Raw genomic sequence first — 24768 nt, forward strand, 5'->3', positions numbered from 1 at the left:
CCGAACGCCATTTGGCCGAATGCCATTTGGCCGAATGGGTCGTTTGGCCAAATGCCGTTTGGCCGAATCACGAACAAAAATTTCAACGCTGATGTGTGGCCTGCTAGTTAATTTATGGATGTTTATGATGTATATGGCGGGACGTCATGTTTGTCACTTCAGAATAATTTAAAACTATCCGCTTATTCAGGACAAAGTTGTGAACTCGCGTCAAGATTCTGTGCTCATGGTTGGTTCGTCGCTTTGCTACCAACGTTGTGCTAGGGTTTGAAATGTTTTTGATAATTTCATAACGAATTTTTCCTTCTTTCGAACATGTGCTATTCTTTCAACTTGTACTGGTTTAATTACAATTGGCAATAATTTAGATTATATTTCAATTAGGAGCTTTACCTTCTTTAAATCATCAGCAGTTCTTTATAGTTATACTGATATCATAATTATTTGCATTACACTTGACTTAATTTTTTTAAGGAATTTTTCCTTCTTTTGATCATACATCAATATTTCTCATAATTATCGGAATGATGGCTTAAAATATGTTCATAAATGGTTTTATTAAAAATTAAACAGAACGGCTTGATGCACACTTACGTTAAAGAAGCTCACTGTTTCTCCGTTGTAGCAAAACTCGTTGAAGCAAAACTCGTTGCTACAAACTAACACTGCGGAACACGTTTTTGTCTCAAGCACCAAAATACCGCTATACACTCAACTATGTGCATAACAATACTTATCAACAAAGTTTATAATACTTTCGTAGCGGAAAAAATATGTTTTGGTGGTTTGAAAAAGTATTGTATTTTCCCATATAAGAGAAACAAAGTATATTGTATGGAGACAGCAAGCATGTTGAAAAAAACGGTTTAATCAAAATTTAATCGGGCAATTTCAACCAAATTACATCTAGAATGAAAATTTGAGTCCTTATATGCATGCTTGGTGGATTAGATTTGATAAATCATACCTTAAATTTTATGTAAACATCAATAAAATCAGTGTTTCATGCAACTTTGGCGACCTTTAGCTAAAAATTGTGACGTGCTGGACCATTTCTGAGAATGGCATCAGATTCAGCAACCCCAAATCTACTAGAGACACATAATGTGATCCTTGAGACACGCAAACATGTCATTTTTGTTACGCTATGTAATCAATTTCCTAAGTACTATCAGAATAATTAAAATCGATGTTACAGAAACACGAATAAGCCGTAAACCTGTCAAATTCTGACTTTAAACGCAATGCGAAAATCTACGCTAGCAGCTATTACCACTAGCAGAGAAGTGAATAATTGCTCACATTTAAGGTGTTCTTCTTTCAGCATTGACTGTTCATTGAACAAACACTAAAGAGCTGTATATCAATGATGATTTATCCTTCTTTAAGAATAAACTGGGAAAATTAAATTCAGCTTTGAAATTTTCAATTTCGGCCAAATGGCATTCAGCCCAACGACCCTTTCGGTCAAATAGCATTCGGCCAAATGGCATTCGGCCAAATGACCCGGAACCCATTCTTATTCGTAGACAGAGTATTCTATCTCAGGAGAATACTCTATGTATTCAGTGTAGAATAGATCGAGTCAATTGACAATAGTTCTTTAACGTCTACTCCCTTCTAACTGGAAGGCTGAGATTGGCTCATCATAGACAAAGCTGTCGTTTGCATGTACGAACATTTAGCTAAATACACCTTGTAAACGTAGCATCTTACCTTGATAAGGTTCATTGTTAGAAGTACCAAGCCGGCTCCAAAATAGCGATCGTATGCTTCACGAAAATGCGAATACGAATATTGATATCGATCGTGTTATTAATCATATTTCAAATTTGATTTTTCATCGAAAAAAACGATCTTATCTTAGGTTTGGCAAAGGATAACCACCAATGCACTAAAGAATTATAATTGTGCCTTCGACGTGTCCAATAGTCCCACTTTAATTAACACTCATCCATGTTTTCAACATTTAAAAAATGTGGTCTAAATGAAAATCGCTCTACCAATATTGGGTAAGCATAGTCTAACTGTCAACGCATGGTGGTTCGTAAATGAACAAACATGCGTGTCCTCGTTTGTCAGATGCTTCAACAATCCAGTTGACACCAGGCTTCTTCCTTGCTCTTGACTAAGCCTCTCACCCCCCCCTCTCAACGATTCAACTACAAAAGAGAAGCGATTTTACCCACACACAAGCTGAGCGTCCGTACTCTGCGGGATGAAGAGTTTACACGTTTGTGTTTCCTTATTTTCGTTCCCACAGTTGTAAAAGTTTATTTTGACAACCTCAGTGCTCTAAAGAGAAAAAGATTATTTTTCCACTTTCTTAGTGTGGTGGAGAGTATTTCTCAGTTCGGGGAAGAGCATTTCCAGACCGCTCTTCGCTGTCTCTTCGCAGCACTTTGCCCGAAATCATGCTCGTTTATGGAGCAACCAACCTCAGTTAATCCCAAAAACAATAATGATGTGTTTGGAGAGCATTGCAGTAAGCAGGAGCTGTCAAATGAAAGATGTGCATTTGGCTAGGCCAACGTTCCTCTCTACTCTCTCAGCTACGGATTATACAATAAACATCTAATGCTGACTCATAATTGTTGAGAGCGTACGAGTTTGCTCCATTTAGCTATCAGATCAATAGGGGCAGAATAAAGCCTGGTTGACACGTATATGCGGTCGATACTGGAAGCTGAATTGTAGGTGATGTATATGTGCTGAGCAACTCTTCGACGCGCACGATCCCATCCATCATCAATCTTAGCTTGTTGTACGGTAATTTTGAGGGAGAGAGAGGCTGAAGCTACTTTCGCCAGTTGTGATTTTTGGATGTATTATCGCATTCCTTTTGGCAACAATGATGACTTTTCAGCTTGCATTTCAAAATGATAAAACTCAGTCTTGATAGTTTATATTGACTTGAAAAAGTATCACTGTACGCGCTAACATGCATAAAGTATGCTGATACTTTTTCAGCTGTGTCAGTGCAATACCAACTGATTTTCTTTGATTCGAAATCGTGAGATGAATTAGCAACAATCATCAACGATGCGTACACATTTTAATGACGGCCTACTTCGCCTTAATTAGTTATATTAAACACAAAACTAAATTTGTTTCATGGATGATGTTCAATATTGTGTTAATGTTTACTAACACGGAGAATGTTCTCGAAAATTGCAATACAACGCCCAGAAAATCTCATAAAACTCTATTTTGACTTAAATTCTGAGTTCATCATCAAATAGATAAATTGGTTGACTGCTTGCAAAATTGCTAAAATATATAACACTTTGTTGCACCATACCAACTCAAGGTAATTCCCAAGCAATCAAAGTTAACATCAAAGCTGTGCACTTATAGCAGTATGGTTACAGCCAGTCATAATGGTTAACTTGCTGGAGAACCATGGTGGTAGTGCTGGAAGAACAAGATAGCGACGTGGAAATTGACTGATAGATTGAGGTCACGGTGCTCCAATTACCGTTATTATCAAATAAAATATACCATCCAAACGGCAGTCGGCAGTAGATTTATGACGTTGTTCTGCACCTCTGGGCCGAATTTGAAAAAAATCCTTAGTCAGAATTTTGAGTTACGCCCTTATGAAGTTTATTTAATAGAAATCACATAGAATATGCCACTTTAACTTGTTCAAACGAAGATTTTATAATAAAAATTTTTAGTTTTTTTTATTTTTATATGGTTTGAGATATTATAAAATACTTTTTTTCTAAAAATTTTCTAGATCGACATTTGCAAAGGGCCAATGGTATGTTTAGTTATTACTAATAGGCCAATACACGAAACATTATAGCTACCGATTTAACCGTGTTTTTAGGAAATTGTCCAAAGCATACATAGTCATACATATTTAGAAAAAATCTTGGACAGGATATACAGATACGCCCTTTTGAAGTGTTTGAAAAGAATTTTGCATGGTGGATTCTGCTCCATCCATAATCAACGGTTAACTATGTGCATACAAAATCATTACACCTTTGCGGTTGTTCTTATTTCATTCAATTTAGCAAGTTACATAACATTTACATAGATACACAATATAGCTGAACAATGACTGTATCGAAGTTGATCGCAACATTCGAACATAGCATGTCTGTATCTATATAATATATCTATATTCTATTATATTCTATTTTATTCTTTTCTATTCTTATCTATTCTGTTATATTCTCTATACATAAACTTTTTCTATTCGGATCCACCCTACTTGTACTTACACATATTTTTACAAATGCCAATGTTGTAATCGTTGTAATCAACAACTGTGCGCAAAAAAATTGAATAGTACACTTTCGATGTTTGTACGACTTTATAGCACTGACAGGTCTGTGAAACAGCGCGATGCACAGACTCCGACGCCTGATCATTTTGTCAACCTAGTCCTAGACTAGTCGCATTGCAGAAGTTCTTTACATGAAACTTGGTGATATGATAATTCGAAGATTTTGGCAGACTCTGCTCTTCCCAGCTCTCGACAAACTTGTTCAAATTACCTTTAAAACAAGGATCCAGCTCGAATGAAAAGCATTCAATACAAAATGGACTTATAGTAAAATAATAATTCAAATCTTCGTTTTCTTGGATCATATGAGAAGCACGCATTAGGAGTCAGAGCCTGTGCATAGAAATTTTTCACAGACCTGGGAGCGCTATAAACCGTACCAACATCGAAAGTTTACCGTTTGATCCACGCAGTTGTTAATTTATACAGTGTCTATTTATAAAAATAGGTATAAGAGCAAGTAAGTTGGATCAGAATAGAATAAATTTAAGTAAAGTAGAATTGAATAGAATGGAACAGATTAGAATAGATAAGAATTCAATAGAATTGAATAGAATACAGATATATGAATATGAACAGATATGTTATGTTCGAGTGTTTCGATCAACTTTGATGCAGCTATTTTTCAGCTATATTGAAATTGGCCTTTTTCTAATGTTAATCTAGACAATATGTGTACGTGTAAATTTAGAATCGTTCAAATATTACGTAATGAGGGGGTCTTTGGTACAGTAATGGTTCATACAAAAAAAAATCCATACAAAAACTGTAACGTTGTGGACGGAGAGGGTCTCAAATTGTAAAATACCGCGTTACATTATTTTTGAATCATCCCTTCTTATGCAATTTGCTAAATTGAATTAAATAAGAACAACCGCAAAGGTTTAATGATTATGTTTGCACATAGCTAACCGTTGGTTATAGTGGAGCAGAATCATCACGCAATATTCTTTTCAAACACTTCAAAAGGTCGTATCTGCATATCCTGTCCAAGAATTTTTCATACATATTTGAATACTTTGGACAATTTCTTAAAATCACTCTCAGGCGTTGAATCGGTAGATATATTTTTTCGTGTACCGTAATCCGGGGAAACATTGATCATTTTTCTGAATATTTCTTTAATATTTCGTTTGAAAAAATAGATGTAGCAAATTTTGTACTGCCACCCATAGCTTGTGACTGTATACTGTTTTTTAATTATTGAAAGGTTTAAGCATGTTAAAAATAATGTTTTAGGCGATTTTTTGATTTAGCTGATATGGGGTAACATTGATCACGTATGTAAACAACGTTTGGTAATATTGAAAATGTTGTTACTTACTTAAATCATGGCCCCTAAGGCCGAATATGAAGGCCAAACGCTTGCAAGTCATTTACTTTTTGAATTATTTTAAAATTAAAAACACCTCGAACCACGGAATACGCCTAAAGGTAGGCAATTTCTTAAGGGAATTTTACATTCTTAACAGTAATTCGTTAATGTTGCCTAATTGAGCATACCGTAAATTCGGGTGAAATTGATCAATTTTCACGGTTTTTCTGATCTGTTTTCTATAATATTGTCAATTTCAATCAACTGAATGCAAGAAAACAAGTACGACGGTGAGCCTTATTGGCTCATGTAACGAAATTTTCTAACAAATGTGATTTTGGTGCTAAACATTATCTTTAAAATAAAAAAATCGGGAATCCCATTTCGGGGTGAAATTGATCACCTACGAAAACGATTATTGTTTGGTTTGAAAACAACTCTACTTACTAAATTTGAGCTCCCTGAATCCAAATATGCTTGCTAAATTCTTAACAATGCAATATTAACAGAGATAATTCATAATTAAATTTCAAGAGTACCGCATAAATCACCTAAATGTAGGCAATTTCTAATGGAATTTCAAACTAACTAACAGAAATTCTATTATGTTAACCAAATGAGCGAATTGGTACGAATTTCGATTATATAATCTGTTTTGGGAAAATATTCTAAGCATCCTCAAAAACTTTCCCGCTGACACCATGTTCATATCCTTGTTGAGAACTAGAAGTTTATGGAAGTCTGCCAATACCACACCTTACATGATTCTGCGTTTTTACATTATTTTCATAGAAATAAGCATTCCTTAGCTCCTAAAATTTCACAACACACTATTTGACCAACGTTAAGACTAACAACGTTCGTTTACTACAGTTAACACTGATATCGGTGCTCTATTAGTAAGAAATAAAATCGTGTAACACGGTGATCGATTTCACCCTACCGATCAATTTCACCCGAATTTACGGTACTTATGATAGTTTTGACAATGGAATCGTTTTCGGCGACGCCATTTATAGTAAGAATAGCATTTTCCTTACTTATATCGTTTGCAGAACTTATGTGAGACATGAATGTTCGGTAGTGTAATCCTTAACCATTAAAATCATTGTTTCGAAAAGTTGCCAAATTTACGCATAAGGTAAACGCAGTTTTCGCAAAAATATTCACTTTTATTAGCTTATGGATATAAGAAAAAGAAACACCATTCATAATTTGGAAATGTTACATCAAAAAATGATAATACAAACTTTTTACGAGATGAGTCATTCCGATCAATGTTACCCCGCTGATCAACGATACCCCGGATTACGGTATTTGTTTATTTGTAATAACTAAACATAGCATTGGCCCTTTTCAAATGTCGGTCTAGAATTTTTTTAGAAAGTTGTGTTTTATAATATCTTAAACCATATAAAAAATTAAAACTACAATTTTTTTAAATCTCTTTGTTTAAACAAGTTAAAATGGCATATTTCATCTGATTTCTATTACATAAACTTCATAAGGGCGTAACTCAAAATTCTGACTAAGGATTTTTTTTCAAATTCGGCCCAAAGGTGCAGAACAACGTCAGGAGTCAACCGCCGACTGCCGTTTGGATGGTATATTTTATTTGATAATAACGGTAATTGGAGCACCGTGGAGGTGGTAATTGGTAAGGAAATCAGTCCTTCTGAATTCGGCATGTTGAGCATGGGTTCAGCGAATATTGAATTGTGGAGAAAAAAAAACGGTTCGTGTTATGTGGTCTTTCAGTTGTACTTCGAATTTCGCTTGACCTTGAAATAGAGCATATCTTTCACTTATAATCTCATTTAAAGGAGATCTTTCCCTATCTTAATGAATCAGACCACCATTCAATCAGTGCTCACATGTTTCCAATAATTGATCGAGAAAGTCTCATCGAACACATCCAATTACACTCTGCAAACGTCTCAACAACTTTCTTCCGATGCACAAATTCCTGGAAAAGGCCCTAAACGTTGGGAAAATTTGTTGCAAGAAAGTTCATCTTAAACAAGCACCCCAACATGCAACTGACGGCAGTTAGTGAAAACTCTAACCAAAACTTTGCGATTCACTATTCATCTTCTTCTCATTCTTGGCATTTCCTCCTTACTGGGACAGAGCCTGCTTCTCAGCTTAGTGTTCAATGAGCACTTCCACAGTTATTGACTGAGAGCCATCTTTATCAAACTTGCCATTTTCGCTTTCGTATATCGTGTGGTAGGTACGATGATACATCATGCTCAGGGAAGTCAAGAAAATTTACATCACGAAAAGATCCTGGACTGATCAGGAACCCAGACACCTTCAGCATGACTTTGCTTTGCTTTGCTCGGCTAATGAAGACCCCTATTCATGTCGAACTTATAAGTACACTGGAAGACACACACTTCGTTATGCATTCGCCTTCCCAATCAAGATATGACTGGGCCAGGCTCAATGGATAGAAAGTTTTTCAATGGCCCGAATGCAAGGGTTTTCAAAAGTCAAAAGTTGAACATCGAGCAAGGGTGTGGAAATTTTAATTTGGAGCACTTTCAGAGTTTGTTTCCAATTTAATGCAATAGTTTTGCTTGAATTCGGAGAAACCATTTCGGGCCCAGAAAACTGTTCGAACGGAAAAGTACAACCAAATGTCGCCAATCGGTTTCCGGTTTGAGCAAATTGCAGTGCATTCAGATTTATTCACCTCCAGACATGGTGGGTCCAGCAGTTTTCGGACTCGCCACACGGAAAACGGAAGCCACTGGCTGCAGCAGGACTAGGAATGTGTTTGCATCGATTCGAGGTACCACAAAATGGGGTGACATTGATATTGTTTTGGAAGAAAATCTGATTACTTCTGCGTGATGACTAAAAAAATATTTTGTATTTTTGAAACAAGTACTTGTACACTACTAAAGCAACAATTGTGTTGCTTATGGGGTATCTAGTCACATGCAATATCCGATTTCAGATACCCGCATAATGAAAGCTACCCCATTGGACGGTACCAAGGAAGCAAAAGTTTTATCCGTCGACAATCTACGGTTACGGCAGTGGTGGGAGGGGAACAAAGTTGCCGGGAACATCAATTGGACCCGAGGGCATGTCTTGTCGAAATGAACTTCTATATTTATAATTTTGTCGCTGCCGGTGGTGGCCGGTTCTCAAATGACACCGACGTAAAACGCTTTCCCTCCGATCTATTGGATTTGACGGTGAGAGGCGCGAGCGGCGGACGGCTTTTCTTCCTGTGAAAGTTATTTTATGAGTTTCGTTACAGGGAAAAAGAATCGGGGCGAAAAGTTTGAAATTAAATTGAAAATGTGATTATGGATTCGGGGTCGGAATTAATACTGATTCGAAATGAGTTTTCGAGACAATTACACGTCACAAAACCGGTGATCGCATGTTTCCTTTCTTTTGGCTCCCATTGTTCCGGAAATGTGTAATTAAGCGTAAAATTGGGGAAGCCACACCAACAGAATGAGATGAGGGACTTTCATGCGAAACATTGAATGGTAAAACAGGAAAATCGATTTTGACGAATACCAATATCAAAATTACTACCAGACTAATACTACAGACCACTGCAGTTAAATGAAATTTGTTAGAGTGGGAAACTTTTCGGCTGACCGAAATCATCAATTATCATACCATGGAGAGATAACATACATCCCATTCCATCGAAAAAGAACAAAATTCATTATGAAATTCCTGTTTTGGGTTTGTTGTGTTTACCCTTCGGAAATGTAACTGTTTTCTGATACACTTTATTCTTTTGCCAGGGGGCGCATATGTCTTGCCAAAAAAAAATGGATAGCAGTAGCTGTGATGGAGTGGAGATAATGTTAATGAAAAATTCCTTTATGCTACCAATATTCTTTGGTGTTCTCATCGCAATAAATCAATCCGATAGCCTTAAAATCAACACGAAGTCATTAGGCTTGGTAAAAATTGTGTAAATATTGCTCACACTGTGTTAAAATTTTGTTTAAGTATTGTTAACATAACAAAAAAAAACAATGACAAAATTGTTTATGCATATTGTGTTCAAGAAGGGTGACGGTTCTTGACACTCTAAAGTCGCTTCAGCTTCTGAACTTTGTAAAAGCTATCGGGCTCATATTTTTCCACAATAAATATTGTATAGGAGAGCTTTACTACTAAGTTCAAGACAATTTAAACGAAAAAAAATACCATTCCAATGTAAATCATCGAAATTCCCAAGTGGTTCTTAACCTTATTTATTAAAATTTTAACGTTTGCAAAAATTAGGTTGAGAACTACTTAAGCATTCTATTATTTACATTGGAATTGTATTTTTTTTTCGTCTAAATTGTTTTGAACTTAGAAATAAAGCACTCCTATACTCCTCCTCTTTTGTTCAAATTTTGCTCACTTTTTTTTCAAATTTTGTTCAAATTTTATATAAATTTTGTTTAAATTGTGTTCAAATTTGTTCAAATGTTGTTCAAGTTTTACTCCTATATTAAAAATTTAGTTAAAGTTTTGTTTAAACTGTGCTCAATTTTGTTCAAATTTTGTAATTTTATTTTCCATTTCGTTATTAAATTTTGTTCAATTTTGGTTCTTGTGATTTTTCGTTTCTAAGTTTCGTACATTTTTTTTTATCAAATTGTTTTCGAATTTTGTTCAAATTGTATTCAGGTTGTGTTCAAATTTAGTTTTTTTTTCATTTTGTTAGAATTCTGTTAAAGTTTCACTCATATACCGTTTTGATTCATATTACATACAGCTTCAAATTCCGGACACTTTACTTTGTATGCGAAATATTTCACACAAAACGTTTAAATTTTTGTAGTTCAAAAGATTACACTTTCGAGGCTCACTTTAATAATCTTTTTCCACAAATATCTATGCAAATTTAGAATGCCCACTTGCCTTAGAGGTTTCTTTAGTAAGACGTTTCTTGAATGAGTTCAATTGATGATTTAACTTTTTCAATAAAGATTTTCATGAGCTGTCCGGAATTCGAATCAAAGTGTCCGGAATATGATGCAAAAGTGAGGAAGCGTCCGGAATAAGAATCATGAAATGGCCATACATTTCGATTTATTTTAAATTATTCAAGTAACGGAAGCGTATTCTTTACCCACCATTCGAAAGTTAAGGGTTTCCGACGCTCGATAACGCTGAGGAATCATACAAAATGATTTATTTTGTGTGCTCTATGCTGTGTTATGCTTCCCTGAGGCCTTAAGTGTCCGTAATATGAATCAAAAAGGAATAATAATTAAATTAAATTTAAGTTTTGTTCAAACTTTGCTAAAATTTTGTTAAAATTTGATTTGAGTGTTTTTTAAGTTTTTACTGAACAAAACTTTTAAAATTGTGCTTAAATTTTGCTCAAATTGTGTTCAAAATTGGTTCAAATTTTGTTTAAATTTGTTTTTTTTTTTTCAAAATTTTGTTTAAATTTTGCTTAATTTTTTTTTTCAAAATTTTGTTCAAATTTTGCTTAATTTTTTTTTCAAAATTTTGTTCAAATTTTGTTTAAATATTTTTTCCAAAATTTTTTCTAAATTTGGTTTAAATTTTTTTTCAAAATTTTGTTTAAATTTTGTTCATAATTTTGTTCAAATTTTGTCAAAATTTTACATTTTGCTTCAATTTTTTCTAAATTTTTCTTAAATTTATTTAATTTTGTTTAAATTTTGTTCGATGTTTTACTCTTACAATTTTTCAAATAGTTTTTCTGGAAGTTCCTCTAAGATTCCCTCAGGAAGTTCCTGTAGGAGTTCCTCCGAAAAATCTTGTTAGAGTTCCTATAGAGGTTTTTCTGGACGTTCCTGTAGGAGTTCCTCTGGAAGTTCCCGAAGGAGTTCCTTTGGAAGTTCCAGAAGATTCTTCCTGTGCAAGTTCTACCGGAGATTCCTGTAGGACTTCATTCGGAAGTTACTGAAGAAGCTCCGAAAGTTTCTGTACTAGTTCATTGGGATGTTCCTGGAGGACGTCCTCCGGACGTTTCTGTAGGACTCTATCCGAAAGTTCTTGTAGGAGTTTCTGTAGAAATATTTCTGGAAGTTTCTGTAGGAGTTGCTCTGGAAATTCCTGTAAGAGTTTCTTTGAAAGTTGTTGTAGGTGTTCCTCCGGAAGCTCTTGTAAAAGTTCCTGTAGATTTGTTTTCTGGAAGTTCCTGTAGGAGTTCCTATGAAAGTTCTTGTTGAAGTTCTACTGGTAATTCCTGTAGGAGTTAATTCGGAAGTTACTGATGAAGTTCCTGTAGTAGATGCTCCTAAAGTTTCTGTATGAGTTCATCTGTATGTTCTTGTAGGAGCTCCTCCAAAAGTTCCTGTAGGAGTTCCTGTAGAAGTTTTTCTTGAAGTTTCCGTAGGCGTTCCTCTGGAAGTTCATGAAAAAGTCCTGTGCAAGTTCCACCGGAAATTCCTGTAGGAGTTCATTCGGTAGTTACTGAAGAAGTTTCTGTAGTAGTTGCTTCGAAAGTTTCTGTTTCATTTCATCCGGAAGTTCCTAGAGGACGTCCTTCAGAGCTTTCTGTGGGAGTTCAACCGAATGTTCCTGTAGGAGTTCCTGTAGAAGTTCCTGTAGTAGTTCCTCCGAAAGTAGCTATATGAGTTCATCCAAAAGTTCCTATAGGAGTTCCTCTGGACGTTCTTGTAAGAGTTCATGTAGAAGTTATGTTGGAAGTTCGTGAAGGAGTTCATCCGAGAGTTCCTGTAGGAGTTTCTGGAGTAGTTTTTCTGGAAGGTCCTGTAGGAGTTCCTCTGGAAGTTCTTATAGGCACTCCTCAGGAAGTTCTTGTATGAGTTCCGTAGAAGTTTGTCTGGAAGTTCCTGTAGGAGTTCCTATGAAAGTTCTTGAAGGAGTTCCTTCGGAAGTTCCAGAAGATCCTTTCTGTGTATGTTCTACCGGAAATTCCTGAAGGAGTTTACTTGGAAGTTACTGAAGAAGTTCCTGTAGTAGTTGATCCGAAAGTTTCTGTATAAGTCCATTTGGAAGTTCCTGTAGGACGTCCTCCGGACATTCCTGTAGGAGTTCCTGTTGAAGTTTTTCTGGAAGTTCCTGTAGAAGTTTCTGTAGGAGTTTCTCGGGAAGTTCCTGTCGGAGTTCCTCCGGAAGTTCTTGTAAAAGTTCCTGTAGAAGTTCCTCTGGAAGTTTCTGTAGGAGTTCCTCTGGAATTTCCCGAAGGAGTTCCTTCGAAAATTCCAGAAGGTCCTTCCTGTATAAGGCCTACCGGAAATTTCTGTAGGAGTTCACCTGGAAGTTACTGGAGAAGTTCCTGTAGTAGTTGCTCCGAAAGTTTTTGTATGAGTTCATCCGGAAGATCCTGTATGAGTTCCTTCGGAAGTTCCTGTAGGAGTTCCTCCGGAAGTTCCTGTAGGAGTTCTAGTTCCTTCAAAGGTTCCAGAAGGTATTATTCTGAATATTCTCGTATGAGTTTCTCCGGAATCATCTGAGGCCGTTTGACTGATATTTTCTTCGGGAGTTCCTGCAGAAGTGCATTCGAATGATACTGTAGGAATTCTTCCGGCAGTTACTGTTACATCTGATATCCCAGATAGAAATTCATCTAAAAGTTCCTCTATAGGAGTTCTCCCGAAGGATTCTCTTTTTTAGAAAGATACACTAGGAGTTCACTAGGATCCAGAGCTTTTCTGGAAGTTGCGGTAGAGTTTATCCCAAAAGTTTATCTACGGAATCTTTTGGAAGTACCTTTTGAAGTTATTCCGGAAAGTTTTCTCAAAGTTCTTTTCGGAATTCCTCTTATATTTCTTGTGAAGTTCCTCTCAAAGTTTCTGTAGGAATTCCTTCTCAAGTTCCTCCGGAAACTCCTATAGGAGTTAGTTCGGAAAGTTTCCCTAGGATTTTCCATGGAAGTTCCCTCAGGAGACTCTCCTGAAGTTCTTCAGAGGTTTGAAAGTTCGCCAAGGAGTTTCTGAAGAAGTATTGCCAATGCTGGAATGCATCCGGATGTTTCTTTAAGATTTCTTCTGGAAGTTTCTCTAGCAGTTTTTCTGATAGTTTTCTTCAGAGTACCGCCACATTTTTCCCAACATTTACTCCAGAAGTTCCTATAAGAGTTCCTTCAAAAGTTAATCTAATAATAAGCTAGAGATTTCTCCGCAAGAATGCCTAGGAGTTCCTCTGGAAGTTAACCCATAAGTTTCTGCGGTGATTTCACTAAGAGGTACGAGTTCCTCCGGATGTTCTGCAAGGATTTCTTCAGGAAGCTTGCTTGGAGTTCCTCTGCAAGATTTCTCAGGATTTCCTCCGGAATTTGACCCATAAGACGGTTTTGTTAAGAGTTTCTCCGTTCATGTAGGAGTTCAAATTTCAAATTTTGTTCATTTTTTTTATTTTTTTCAAACAGTATTTAAATTTGGTTCAAATTTTAATAAAATTTTCTTCAAATTTTGTTCATATTTTGTTCAGATTTTGATAAAAAAAATTAAATTTTGTTTTCTATTTTATTCAAATTTCGTTTAAATTTTTATTCAAATTTTGTTTTTTATTTTGTTCAAACTTTGTTCAGATATTGTTCAAGTTTTGTACAAACTTTTTTCAAATTTAGTTCAATTTTTTTTCAATGTTTCAAATTTTGTTCAGGTTTGCGAAAAAATTTTTGTTTTCGTTTTAATTGTTATAAACTGATCAAACAAATTTTTATCTCAAGTTTTGTTCAGATTTTTTATGTGTAAAATATGCAAAATTGTTCAATTTTTAAAATTTCTTCAAAGATTTTGTTAAATAAATTTTGTTCAAATTTTTTCGTTCAAATTTGTTTATTTTTCAATTTTGTTCAAATTTTGTTCAAATTTTGTTCAAATTTTGTTCAAATTTTGTTCAATTTGTTCAAATTTTGTTCAAATTTTGTTTCAAATTTTGTTCAAATTTTGTTCAAATTTGTTCATTTTGTTCAAATTTTGTTCAAATTTTGTTCAAATTTTGTTCAAATTTTGTTCAAATTTTGTTCAAATTTTGTTCAAATTTTGTTCAAATTTTGTTCAAATTTTGTTCAAATTTGTTCAAATTTTGTTCAAATTTTGTTCAAATTTTGTTCAAATTTTGTTCAAATTTTGTTCAAATTTTGTTCAAATTTTGTTCAAATTTTGTTCAAATTTTGTTCAAATTTTGTTCAAATTTTGTTCAAATTTTGTTCAAATTTTGTTCAAATTTTGTTCAAATTTTGTTCAAATTTTGTTCAAATTTTGTTCAAATTTTGTTCAAATTTTGTTCAAATTTTGTTCAAATTTTGTTCAAATTTTGTTCAAATTTTGTTCAAATTTTGTTCAAATTTTGTTCAAATTTTGTTCAAATTTTGTTCAAATTTTGTTCAAATTTTGTTCAAATTTTGTTCAAATTTGTTCAAATTTTGTTCAAATTTTGTTCAAATTTTGTTCAAATTTTGTTCAAATTTTGTTCAAATTTTGTTCAAATTTTGTTCAAATTTTGTTCAAATTTTGTTCAAATTTTGTTCAAATTTTGTTCAAATTTTGTTCAAATTTTGTTCAAATTTTGTTCAAATTTTGTTCAAATTTTGTTCAAATTTTGTTCAAATTTTGTTCAAATTTTGTTCAAATTTTGTTCAAATTTTGTTCAAATTTTGTTCAAATTTTGTTCAAATTTTGTTTAAATTTTGTTCCAATTTTGTTCCAATTTTGTTCAAATTTTGTTCAAATTTTGTTCAAATTTTGTTCAAATTTTGTTCAAATTTTGTTCAAATTTTGTTCAAATTTTGTTCAAATTTTGTTCAAATTTTGTTCAAATGTTGTTCAAATTTTGTTCAAATTTTTTTCCAATTTTGTTCAAATTTTGTTCGCATTTTGTTCGCATTTTGTTCGCATTTTGTTTGAATTTTGTTCAAATTTTGATTAAAATTTTGTTAAAACTTTGCTCAAATTTTGTTCGAATTTTGTTTGAATTTTGTTTGAATTTTGTTTGAATTTTGTTAAAATTTTGTTAGAATTTTGATCAAATTTTGAACAATTATTGTTCAGATTTTGTTCCAATCTTGTTCAAATTTTGTTCAAATTTCGTTCAATTTTTTTTTCAAATTTTGTTCCAATTTTGTTCAAATTAAGTTCAGGTTTTTGTTTTAAATTTTGTTCAAATTTTGGTCAAATTTTGTTCTAATTGTGTTTAAATATTGTAAAAATTTCGTTAAAATTTTGTACGATTTTTGTTCAAGTTTTGTTCATATCTTGATAAAATTTTGTTCCAGTTTTGTTCCAATTTTGTTCAAATTTTGTTCATTTTTTTTTTTTTGTTCAAATTTTGTTCAAATTTTGTTCAAATTTTGTTCAAATTTTTTTCAAATTTTTTTAAAATTTTGTTCAATAGGGTCCTTAAATTTTAAATGAAATCTAGTTTTTGTTTAATAAAACGAAAAATCATGTTACTACAACTACTTTATCTTGCTGTGGTTTTGATCACCGTTCCTTAATCGTTTTAAATTTTGTTCAAATTCTGTTCAAACTTTGTTCAAATATTGTTCAAATATTGTTCAAATTTTGGTCAAATTTTGTTCTAATTGTGTTTAAATATTGTAAAAATTTCGTTAAAATTTTGTACGATTTTTGTTCAAATTTTGTTCATATCTTGATAAAATTTTGTTCCAGTTTTGTTCCAATTTTGTTCAAATTTTGTTAATTTTTTTTTGTTAAAATTTTGTACAAATTCTGTTCAAAATTTGTACAAATTCTGTTCAAATTTTAATCAAATTTTGTTCAAATTTTTTTCAATTTTTTTTAAAATTTTGTTCAATAGGGTCCTTAAATTTTAAATCAAATCTAGTTTTTGTTTAATAAAACGAAAAAGCATGTTACTACAACTACTTTATTTTGCTGTGGTTTTGATCACCGTTCCTTAATCGTTTTAAATTTTGTTCAAATTCTGTTCAAACTTTGTTCAAATATTGTTCAAATATTGTTCAAATTTTGGTCAAATTTTGTTCTAATTGTGTTTAAATATTGTAAAAATTTCGTTAAAATTTTGTACGATTTTTGTTCAAATTTTGTTCATATCTTGATAAAATTTTGTTCCAGTTTTGTTCCAATTTTGTTCAAATTTTGTTAATTTTTTTTTTGTTAAAATTTTGTACAAATTCTGTTCAAATTTTAATCAAATTTTGTTCAAATTTTTTTCAATTTTTTTTTTAAATTTTGTTCAATAGGGTCCTTAAATTTTAAATCAAATCTAGTTTTTGTTTAATAAAACGAAAAAGCATGTTACAACTACTTTATCTTGCTGTGGTTTTGATCACCGTTCCTTAATCGTTTCCAAATAATATTACCAATAGAGTGGAAACGATACAACTACTTTAGCATTTTTTTCCGCTCAAATAATGGCTGTAACATATTTAAACTTTATTTTAAAAATGTGTTCAATTTTTAACCTTGACACTTTTGATCATGTTTGACGTTCACTTAGTCGGCAAAAACGCCACGAGGGTTTTAGTTTTAACATTGGGGTTTTTCCTATTTGACAATTCGAAAGGGACATGGAAAACAAAATACACCCAAAAATACGAGTTTAAGCCGAGGAGTGTGACAAAATCTCAAAAACCATAAAAAATGTTTTTTGGACTAAAACAAATAAAAAACGTTTAAAAATTGAGTAAACATATGTTTCTAGCCTAAACTTAAGCTAATGGTACAAAAATTTGGTCAGGGCTTCAGAACCCTATTTCTACTCAAAATTTTATTCAAATTATGTTTACATTTCGTTTAAAATTTTGTTAAACTTGGTTCAAATTTTGCTCGAGTTTTGTTCAGATTTTGCTCAATTTCGTTGAAAATTTTGATCAAATTTTGTGCAATTTTTTCTTCAAATTTTCTTCAATTTGTTTTTAAATTTTCTTCAAATTGTGCTCATATTTTGCTTCAAATTTTTTTCAAAGTTTGTTCCAAATAAGTTCAATTTTGTTTAATTTTTCTTAAAATTTTGTTCAAATTTTTGTTTAGATTTCGTTAAATTTTGTTGAAATCTTGTTCAAAATATGATTGTACAGTCGACTCTCCACATCTCGATGTTCTGCATCTCGATATCTCTCCCTATGTCGATGATTGCTTCGGTCCCTTCGTTCTGCATATATTTTCACCCTCCCTATCTCGATATCCTCCTTATCTCGATATCTCCCTATCTCGATGTGATTGTCGTTCCCGATTTTCTCTCTGTATGTCGATATGCCCATTATCAAAGGTTACTAGACCAAATTTTAGGGATTCAAAACAATTTGCGAAGACAAAATGACATCTGTTTGTTGTTGATTTTCCTGGTAACGGAGTGATTTTCAATCTAGTATTCTATAAAAATTTGTTCTGTGTCTCGATCTCTCCCTATCTCGATGGTCCCTTCGATATCGAGATGTGGAGAGGCGACTGTATCTTTTTTCTAATTTGATAATTTTATTAGTTTCTACTCTTTCTAACTCGAACAGTATTAATGTTTCGAAAAAAAAGGAGTGATTGGAATAAGGTTAATACTTTTGATTATTTCAATGATTTTATATGCAAGATATGATATGTTTGATAAATTTGATGATTTTTAAAGCATCTTTGCATAAATTTTGAATCTTTGATTGAATAAATTCGGTTAGTTTGTTAATTTAAGACTTTTTTCTGAGTGATGTCAGAATCTGAGAGGGAACATATTTCGCTAATATAATCTCGTCTCATTTTTTTGCGCTTAAATGACAAATGAGCTGACCGGCAAAGTAAGATATCAAAACCCCGAATTGGATCACGGCCTATCAAGTTTATCCATCTTCCGTCTTGACTTTCTCTCTCTCGGCACAGCCGTGGGAAATGAAATTTTCTCGTCGCCCGGTGATGTCACCTTGAGACTAGACCCAGCCCAAAGGCAAGATGAAAACCGGCGCGCAAGATGTGTCTAATGAAATTATACGCCAATGACAATCAATCATTTCCGCTCTCTCGGATGGAGTGATAGCTCCAGGGGTTGCTTGCCGGCGATGTTTGTCACAATTTGAAACCCAAACAAAAGCACGTTTGGGGAAGTTGAACAAGACACAGAAGTATCCTCATTGCGTTAGTCGAGAAAGTGAAGTCTCGTTCGCAAGTCTACCTGGAAACGTGAAAATTTGACAATATAAGGCAGCTGATTGCTTACGTTGGGTCCAAAGGGAATGCGTTCTTCATTTTCTACTTCAGTGTGGAGAAAAGTGTTCGAGAGGGGATGATGAATTGAGTTGGATGCCTTCCGACAGGTATCTTCTCTAGGAAACTCCCAACAATGCAGCACGCCTCCAAAATTATGATCGATGGACTTTCGTTTCTTGATTAAGCTGGGAAAAATGGTGCGAAGCTAAGAATCTTGAGACAGTACTTCCATAAATTCACAAAATCACGATGTAATTCAAAGTGTTTAACGCATCTCCTTTCCTCATTTTCAGGGGTGTCGCGGTCGATGACCAGGGCTATATCTGCGTGGCCGATTCCGGCAACAATCGTATTCAGATCTTCCACCCGGACGGCAGTTTCCTGCGGGCGTTCGGTTCCTGGGGTTCCGGTGATGCCGAGTTCAAGGGCCTGGAAGGAGTGGCCATCATGTCCAACGGCAACATCCTGGTTTGTGACCGGGAGAACCATCGCGTTCAAGTGTTCTAGGACGTTCGGGACTTCCGTTTTCTGGTGAGAATTTTGTGAGGTTTTCAAAAACCGCAATCGGCTATATGAATTAAGGGCCGTTTTAGGTCCGTTTTTCCCACTATGCAATTCCGACTGATGTTAAACTTTCCATTGCAGATACAGACGTCAATTACTTCACGGAAATCTCGGATGGAATTCAAAATCGAACGGAAAAGTTCAATGCGTGCCTTACTCGGAATCAATTTGCATAAAATACTGTTGGGCAATCGAGACGACAGAGACGAATCATGAGAAGCCCGAACGCAGCCCGGAATGCCGTTATATTTCAGGCGTCAGTTGTTCGGAATTATTCTTTGGAATCGCGCCCAAAACAGATTTCACAATTTACTTGTTCTAGTCCAGTGAATGCTTTGGTAATCATTTTCTTATCTATTATTAATTTGCAAACCCCCGTCTATAAGACACAAGTTATGTTGATGTTGTTTTGCGATTTTACGCTGATTGGATCGAAGATTTTTTGCCCAATAGAAAATTGTAACGATACTAATTGAATCAAATGTAGCGACCGAAGTGGAAAAATATGAGCTATTGAATCTGGATAATGAAAATGTTTTAGAATAATAATAAAGATTTTGATTTTTGTGTTTGAACATCTAAGATGGGGCGAAATATGGAACTCATTTTTTGAAGATATCACAACCAAAAGTACCACATCGACTGCTGGCATCTCAATCCATCAACCGGAATGACAGCTTAATCCTATCCTTTTGATCTGTCAATTAACCGCAGAATAGGATTCTTCTTCTGCGGTGATACCTTCCCACCCCTCCAACCAGTCCTTCTCCGAATTGCCAATCATCTCCGAAGGTTTCCTGACATCGGAATCGCATATCCTCCGGTAGAAAAAGCCCATTTCTCTGTGTTACAACCAGGAGCGCAAGAGGCAAATAAATTTGATTTTCGATATCATACGTCGGTCGGTTCGCCTAAGATGGTAGACGAAGGGAAGGCAAACGCAAATTCTTATTCCTCATCCGTCGATGCGTCTGGTTCTGGCTCGGGAAAAGGAAACCGTGAAAATCCCATCCAACCGCTGTCAGAAGTTCGTGATGAGCTTCTGCGTACTGCACCAGCCCCGGAGCGCTGATCCTGTCGAATCGGCCTTGGGAAGATATAGTTCTCACATGTCTGTCGAAAATCCGTTCTGATAGTATTTTCATCCGTTTTGACACGTGTTCACTTCGCGTTCTGCTTTTACATTCGCTAACAGCTATTCGAGCTCATAGAATCAGCCATGGTATTGGTATATTGTATGATTTACACGTCGAACTCTATGCCTATGGAAGTGAAGAAAATCTTTAAACAATTGGATTTCACGAATAACGTAATTTACTTTAATTGAATGTAGTAGTGAACCAAATGCGATGAAAAATCGAGCCAATACATTCGAGAATTAATGTTAATGGTTTCTGTAAGTAAAACGGTTACGTATGGTTCTCAGCCCTGTCGTCCTGCTTAGTCACGCTTAGTCGATGACATAGAAGCTTTTCTCAGACTTTTGTTCGCTCGAATTTATAAAAAAAAATCATAAGTTTTATAATACATCTTTGCAAGATTTAGTGCGTCTCAACGCACTGTAGAACATGAAACAAGATTCCCGAGCTGTATCAGCGCCCTGGAGAAAATTGATCCTTATCTCAAAAAAATCTTTCCGATATCAGGAGCATGTTGATTCCCTGTAAGACATAAATCGAAAATCTTAAGCTGTGTTAGCGCCCTGAAATAATTTGAACGCACTTGCAGTACATCCACCGAAATTTTAAAGATGTAACAACGCCCTAGTGTTTTTCGCGAATCCAGTTAGGCGCGACTATATCATGGATCGCATCACCAAACATTGGTGACACCTAGATCTCTACTTTGCCCCACTAAACCAAAATTCTTTCCTCATACTCGTGCGTAGATTTCTGCGAGGCCATAATAATGTTACCGCCCTTCTACAATGCTTCAATCAAAATTCTTTAACATATTGAGTGCCCTGTAGTATTTTGACATTTTTTCATAGATATCTTTGCGAGATCATGAATATGTTAACAACGCCCTGTAGGACATTTATCTCAATTATCTGGCTGTATCAACGCCCTGGAGAATTTTGGCCTTATCTTACGAAGATTTTCACGAGGTCATGAGAGCTTTAACATTGCCCACTACAAATTTTACAGTTACGACTTAGTTTGGTTCATATTAGCACTATGAGCTTCAGAATTTTTACAGTTTCATCTTCAAAGTAATGTATTTTTCAATTAGACCCTCAAAGTGCTTAATAAAAACAAATCTACTAGCAAAATGTTACTATAATAGAGCTCATAAACAACGGAATTTTCTTGCCTTTGCTGAACAATGAACTGTGAGCTTTGTGTAAATGGTTTGTCAAATATTCATGGTGTATTGAAAACTTTTCAAAACTTCAGTAGTAGCGCTGTTGTATTTTGTACAACACAAGAGCAAAAATTTCACGTTTTGTATTCAGCATGGAGGCGGTCAACTGAAAGTTGATATAAGATGCAACATCCGAAGCATTCAAAATGTTTCAGCTAGCTCAGTATTCATTCATTTTTCAGAGCATATGAATTTTTTGAGAAGCCATTATTTTATAAAAATACGGACAAAAAAACTATACAATGCTATGGAAGCATTTAGCTGCCGGTGAAAGCATATCTATCCTCTAAGGCATTTTAACGATACTTTGCAAGTATTGACAATGAATTACTTTTTATCGGGATGCTCACTACAGTAGTTTATTGATTGGACAGCAAAATTATCCAACAACAAAGTTTAATGGTCCTCTTGAAAAAAAAAATTATTCGATGCTAACACATGAAATATTCGCGCTTTCGAACTTTTCGGACAGACTCGATTCTCCAAATTGTCGATTCTTCAAAATAATTCAGTTACGTTTTCTTATGCAGTTAAGTTTTGAAATTCAAGCTTCCTTCTGACAGGCTGCAGCAAAAGTAGCAATTACTTCTATTGTAAATATCTGCGATTAAAGATCATTCCCATTGTAAAAACTCGAAAACAAATTTAAAAACAACACAGATGGACGCTAAACGGTATCACGTCAATTCATTTTAATCTTGATTAATCCGTTGTTACAACACTCTTAAAAATAATCAATTTTACGAGTGACTGAATCTCTGTTTGAACTTAAAAAAACCATGACACAATTTATGAAATGACACTTATTTACGATATTTTTGATGTAAACGATAATTAAAATCAACTCACATGAAATCACATCCTTAATAACCTACCATCGCAACCTATATGTCCAATGGTGTACAAATAGGATACAAATCATAATTTTGGAGCATATGACATGTCAATTTACATGATATTGGACTGCAACGATGACAAAGCGAATAAGGAATAAACATCAGTTGCGTTTCGCCAGTTGTCACCCAGACGCAGGAGGATTTTTTTCTTCGCGAAAAAGCAATTGCATCAGAGGCAAACGCACATAAAATAAAACATCAAATATTATTCGTTTTACTTCGAAAACTCGGATTAAAAATTGACCCAATTTATGTGAATTCTACACGGTCGCAACAGTACAGTGTTCCAATAATGATTGAGTGAAATTTTCCTGACGAAAAGTTTCAATGGCTTCAAACCCCTTGACACGATGCGATTAAATGCCTGATGACACTAACCGCACGGCCACGAAGCCCACAATCTATTTAATGGTGCCAAAAAAAAATCAAACCAAACATCATTCTTGTTGTTTCGGGTGTGACGCCCCAATCAAGATAAGGTACTGCTTCTCCGCTTAGTGTTCTTATGAGAATTTCTACAGTTATTTACTATAAATTTAGTACGAAGAAATTTCGTGGGCTACGACTTTATGGGCCTCCCAAATATAAAATTATCATTCTCGATTACCATTTCCGTAATAATACAGGCATCATTTGACAAGTTTTTTTTTTTTTCAATAAGTAAAACGTTAGGGGAAAACACTAATTTTCGAGTGCTTTTACTTCATACTATCTTTGAAGAATTTTATGCTATCGCAATTTTGGGACCAGTTCAAATGTCGCTATAAGGGTGCCTTCAGAAAATCATCCAGAAATTCCTCTTGAAATATCTGTAGAGGCTCTTTAGATTTTTACAGGATTTTTATGAAGATAATTCCAGGAATTTTACCAGAAATTCCTCCAAGAATTTTTGCAGGGACATTTCTACAGAGATTCCTCTAGCGATTGTGCCAGGAGTTTCCGCAGGAGTTTCTGACGAAATTCCTCCAGTGATCAATCAACAGATTCCTTCAGTGAAATCTGTGAAATCATCAAAGATTTTTCAGGGACAACTTTTTCACCAAATATTCAAGAGATTTTTTCAAGAACTCTTCCAGAGATTCCTACGAAAATTCTTCACGCGATTTCTTCTGATATACCTCCTAAAGTTCTTCCAGAGACTCCTCTAAGGATCCCTCTTTAAACATCTCTGAGGAGTTTTTGCAGGCTTTCTAGGGTACACTACGACAACTTCTTCAAGGATAACTTCAGATATTTCTTAAGTGAATTCTTTAGAAACTCCTCAGGTGGTCCACTCGAGATTCCTCTAAAAATTATTCCTCAGATGTTCTCCAGGCATAGCCCCAGGAATTCTATTAGGAACTCTTCCGGAGAAATTCATGTAAGGATTCTTCAAGAAATAGCTTCATGCATTCCTACAGCGGTTTCTCAAGAGCTGCATGAATTATACCAGGGATACCTCCAGGAAAATCGCAACATGAATTATTTTAAGGATTTTGCCAAGTGTTCCTCCAGGGTTTCTCTTTGAAATTTATCCAGAGATTCATTCTGGGACTCCAAAAAATCTTCTAGGGATTCTTCCAAAATATCCTCTCAAAATTCCTATAGAGATTTTCCCACGAATGGCTTCAAGAATTTCATCAAAAAGAATATTAAAAACTCCTGTGTTTTCTCCGTCCTGTTTTAAGAAACTCTTCCAGAGGCCCTTTCTTGAAGAAGTTTTTTAAGAAGTCTCTGGATGATTTCTTGGAGAGATCCCTGGAGCAACCCCAGGAGGAACCTCTAGAAAAAAATCTAGTATAATCCCTTGAGAAATCCGCGGTTCGATTTCTGGAAAAATCCCAGAAGAAATTCTTGCAGGAGCCTATGGAGGGATCCCCGAGGACAACTCTGGAGGAATTCCTGAATAAATCCTTGGTACATCAAGTATGTTTTTTAGCTACGAAAGACTGCGGCTCTTTATAATAAAGGCTGCGTAGACGAAAAGCTTATTTTATTGAAATATATAGTCGTTTCTCTACCATCGCATCCCTGGAACAATTTCTAGATGAAACCATGTAAAGATTTTTCTTGAGAAATTCTTGGAGTTATTTTTGAAAAATAAGCTGAAGAAATCTCTGCAGGAATCTCTTTTGAGATTTTCCTAGAGATCCCGGATGACTTACTGCAGAAATTCCTGTAGGATTACATAATTAAATACTGAAGGACTTCTGGAGGCATCTCAAGAGAAATTCCTGAAGAATCTTTGGAGGT

The 24768-nt window shown here is 34.5% G+C and overlaps 1 protein-coding gene across 7 annotated transcripts in view; it reads left to right on the forward strand.

The window, feature by feature from the left end:
- Positions 1-19858, forward strand: part of LOC5577066 (RING finger protein nhl-1) — a 191440-nt gene extending 171582 nt beyond the window's left edge. For all 7 annotated transcript variants that reach the window (XM_021840650.1, XM_021840653.1, XM_021840651.1 and 4 more), the window contains 2 exons: positions 19006-19243; positions 19358-19858. In XM_021840650.1, coding sequence (XP_021696342.1) covers positions 19006-19219 — 214 coding nt within the window. In that variant the 3' untranslated portion in view covers positions 19220-19243; positions 19358-19858. The remainder of the gene's footprint in view (positions 1-19005; positions 19244-19357) is intronic.
- Positions 19859-24768: the final 4910 nt, after the last annotated feature.

Source organism: Aedes aegypti, chromosome 2 (assembly GCF_002204515.2).
Source record: "Aedes aegypti strain LVP_AGWG chromosome 2, AaegL5.0 Primary Assembly, whole genome shotgun sequence".
Lineage (NCBI taxonomy): Eukaryota > Metazoa > Arthropoda > Insecta > Diptera > Culicidae > Aedes > Aedes aegypti.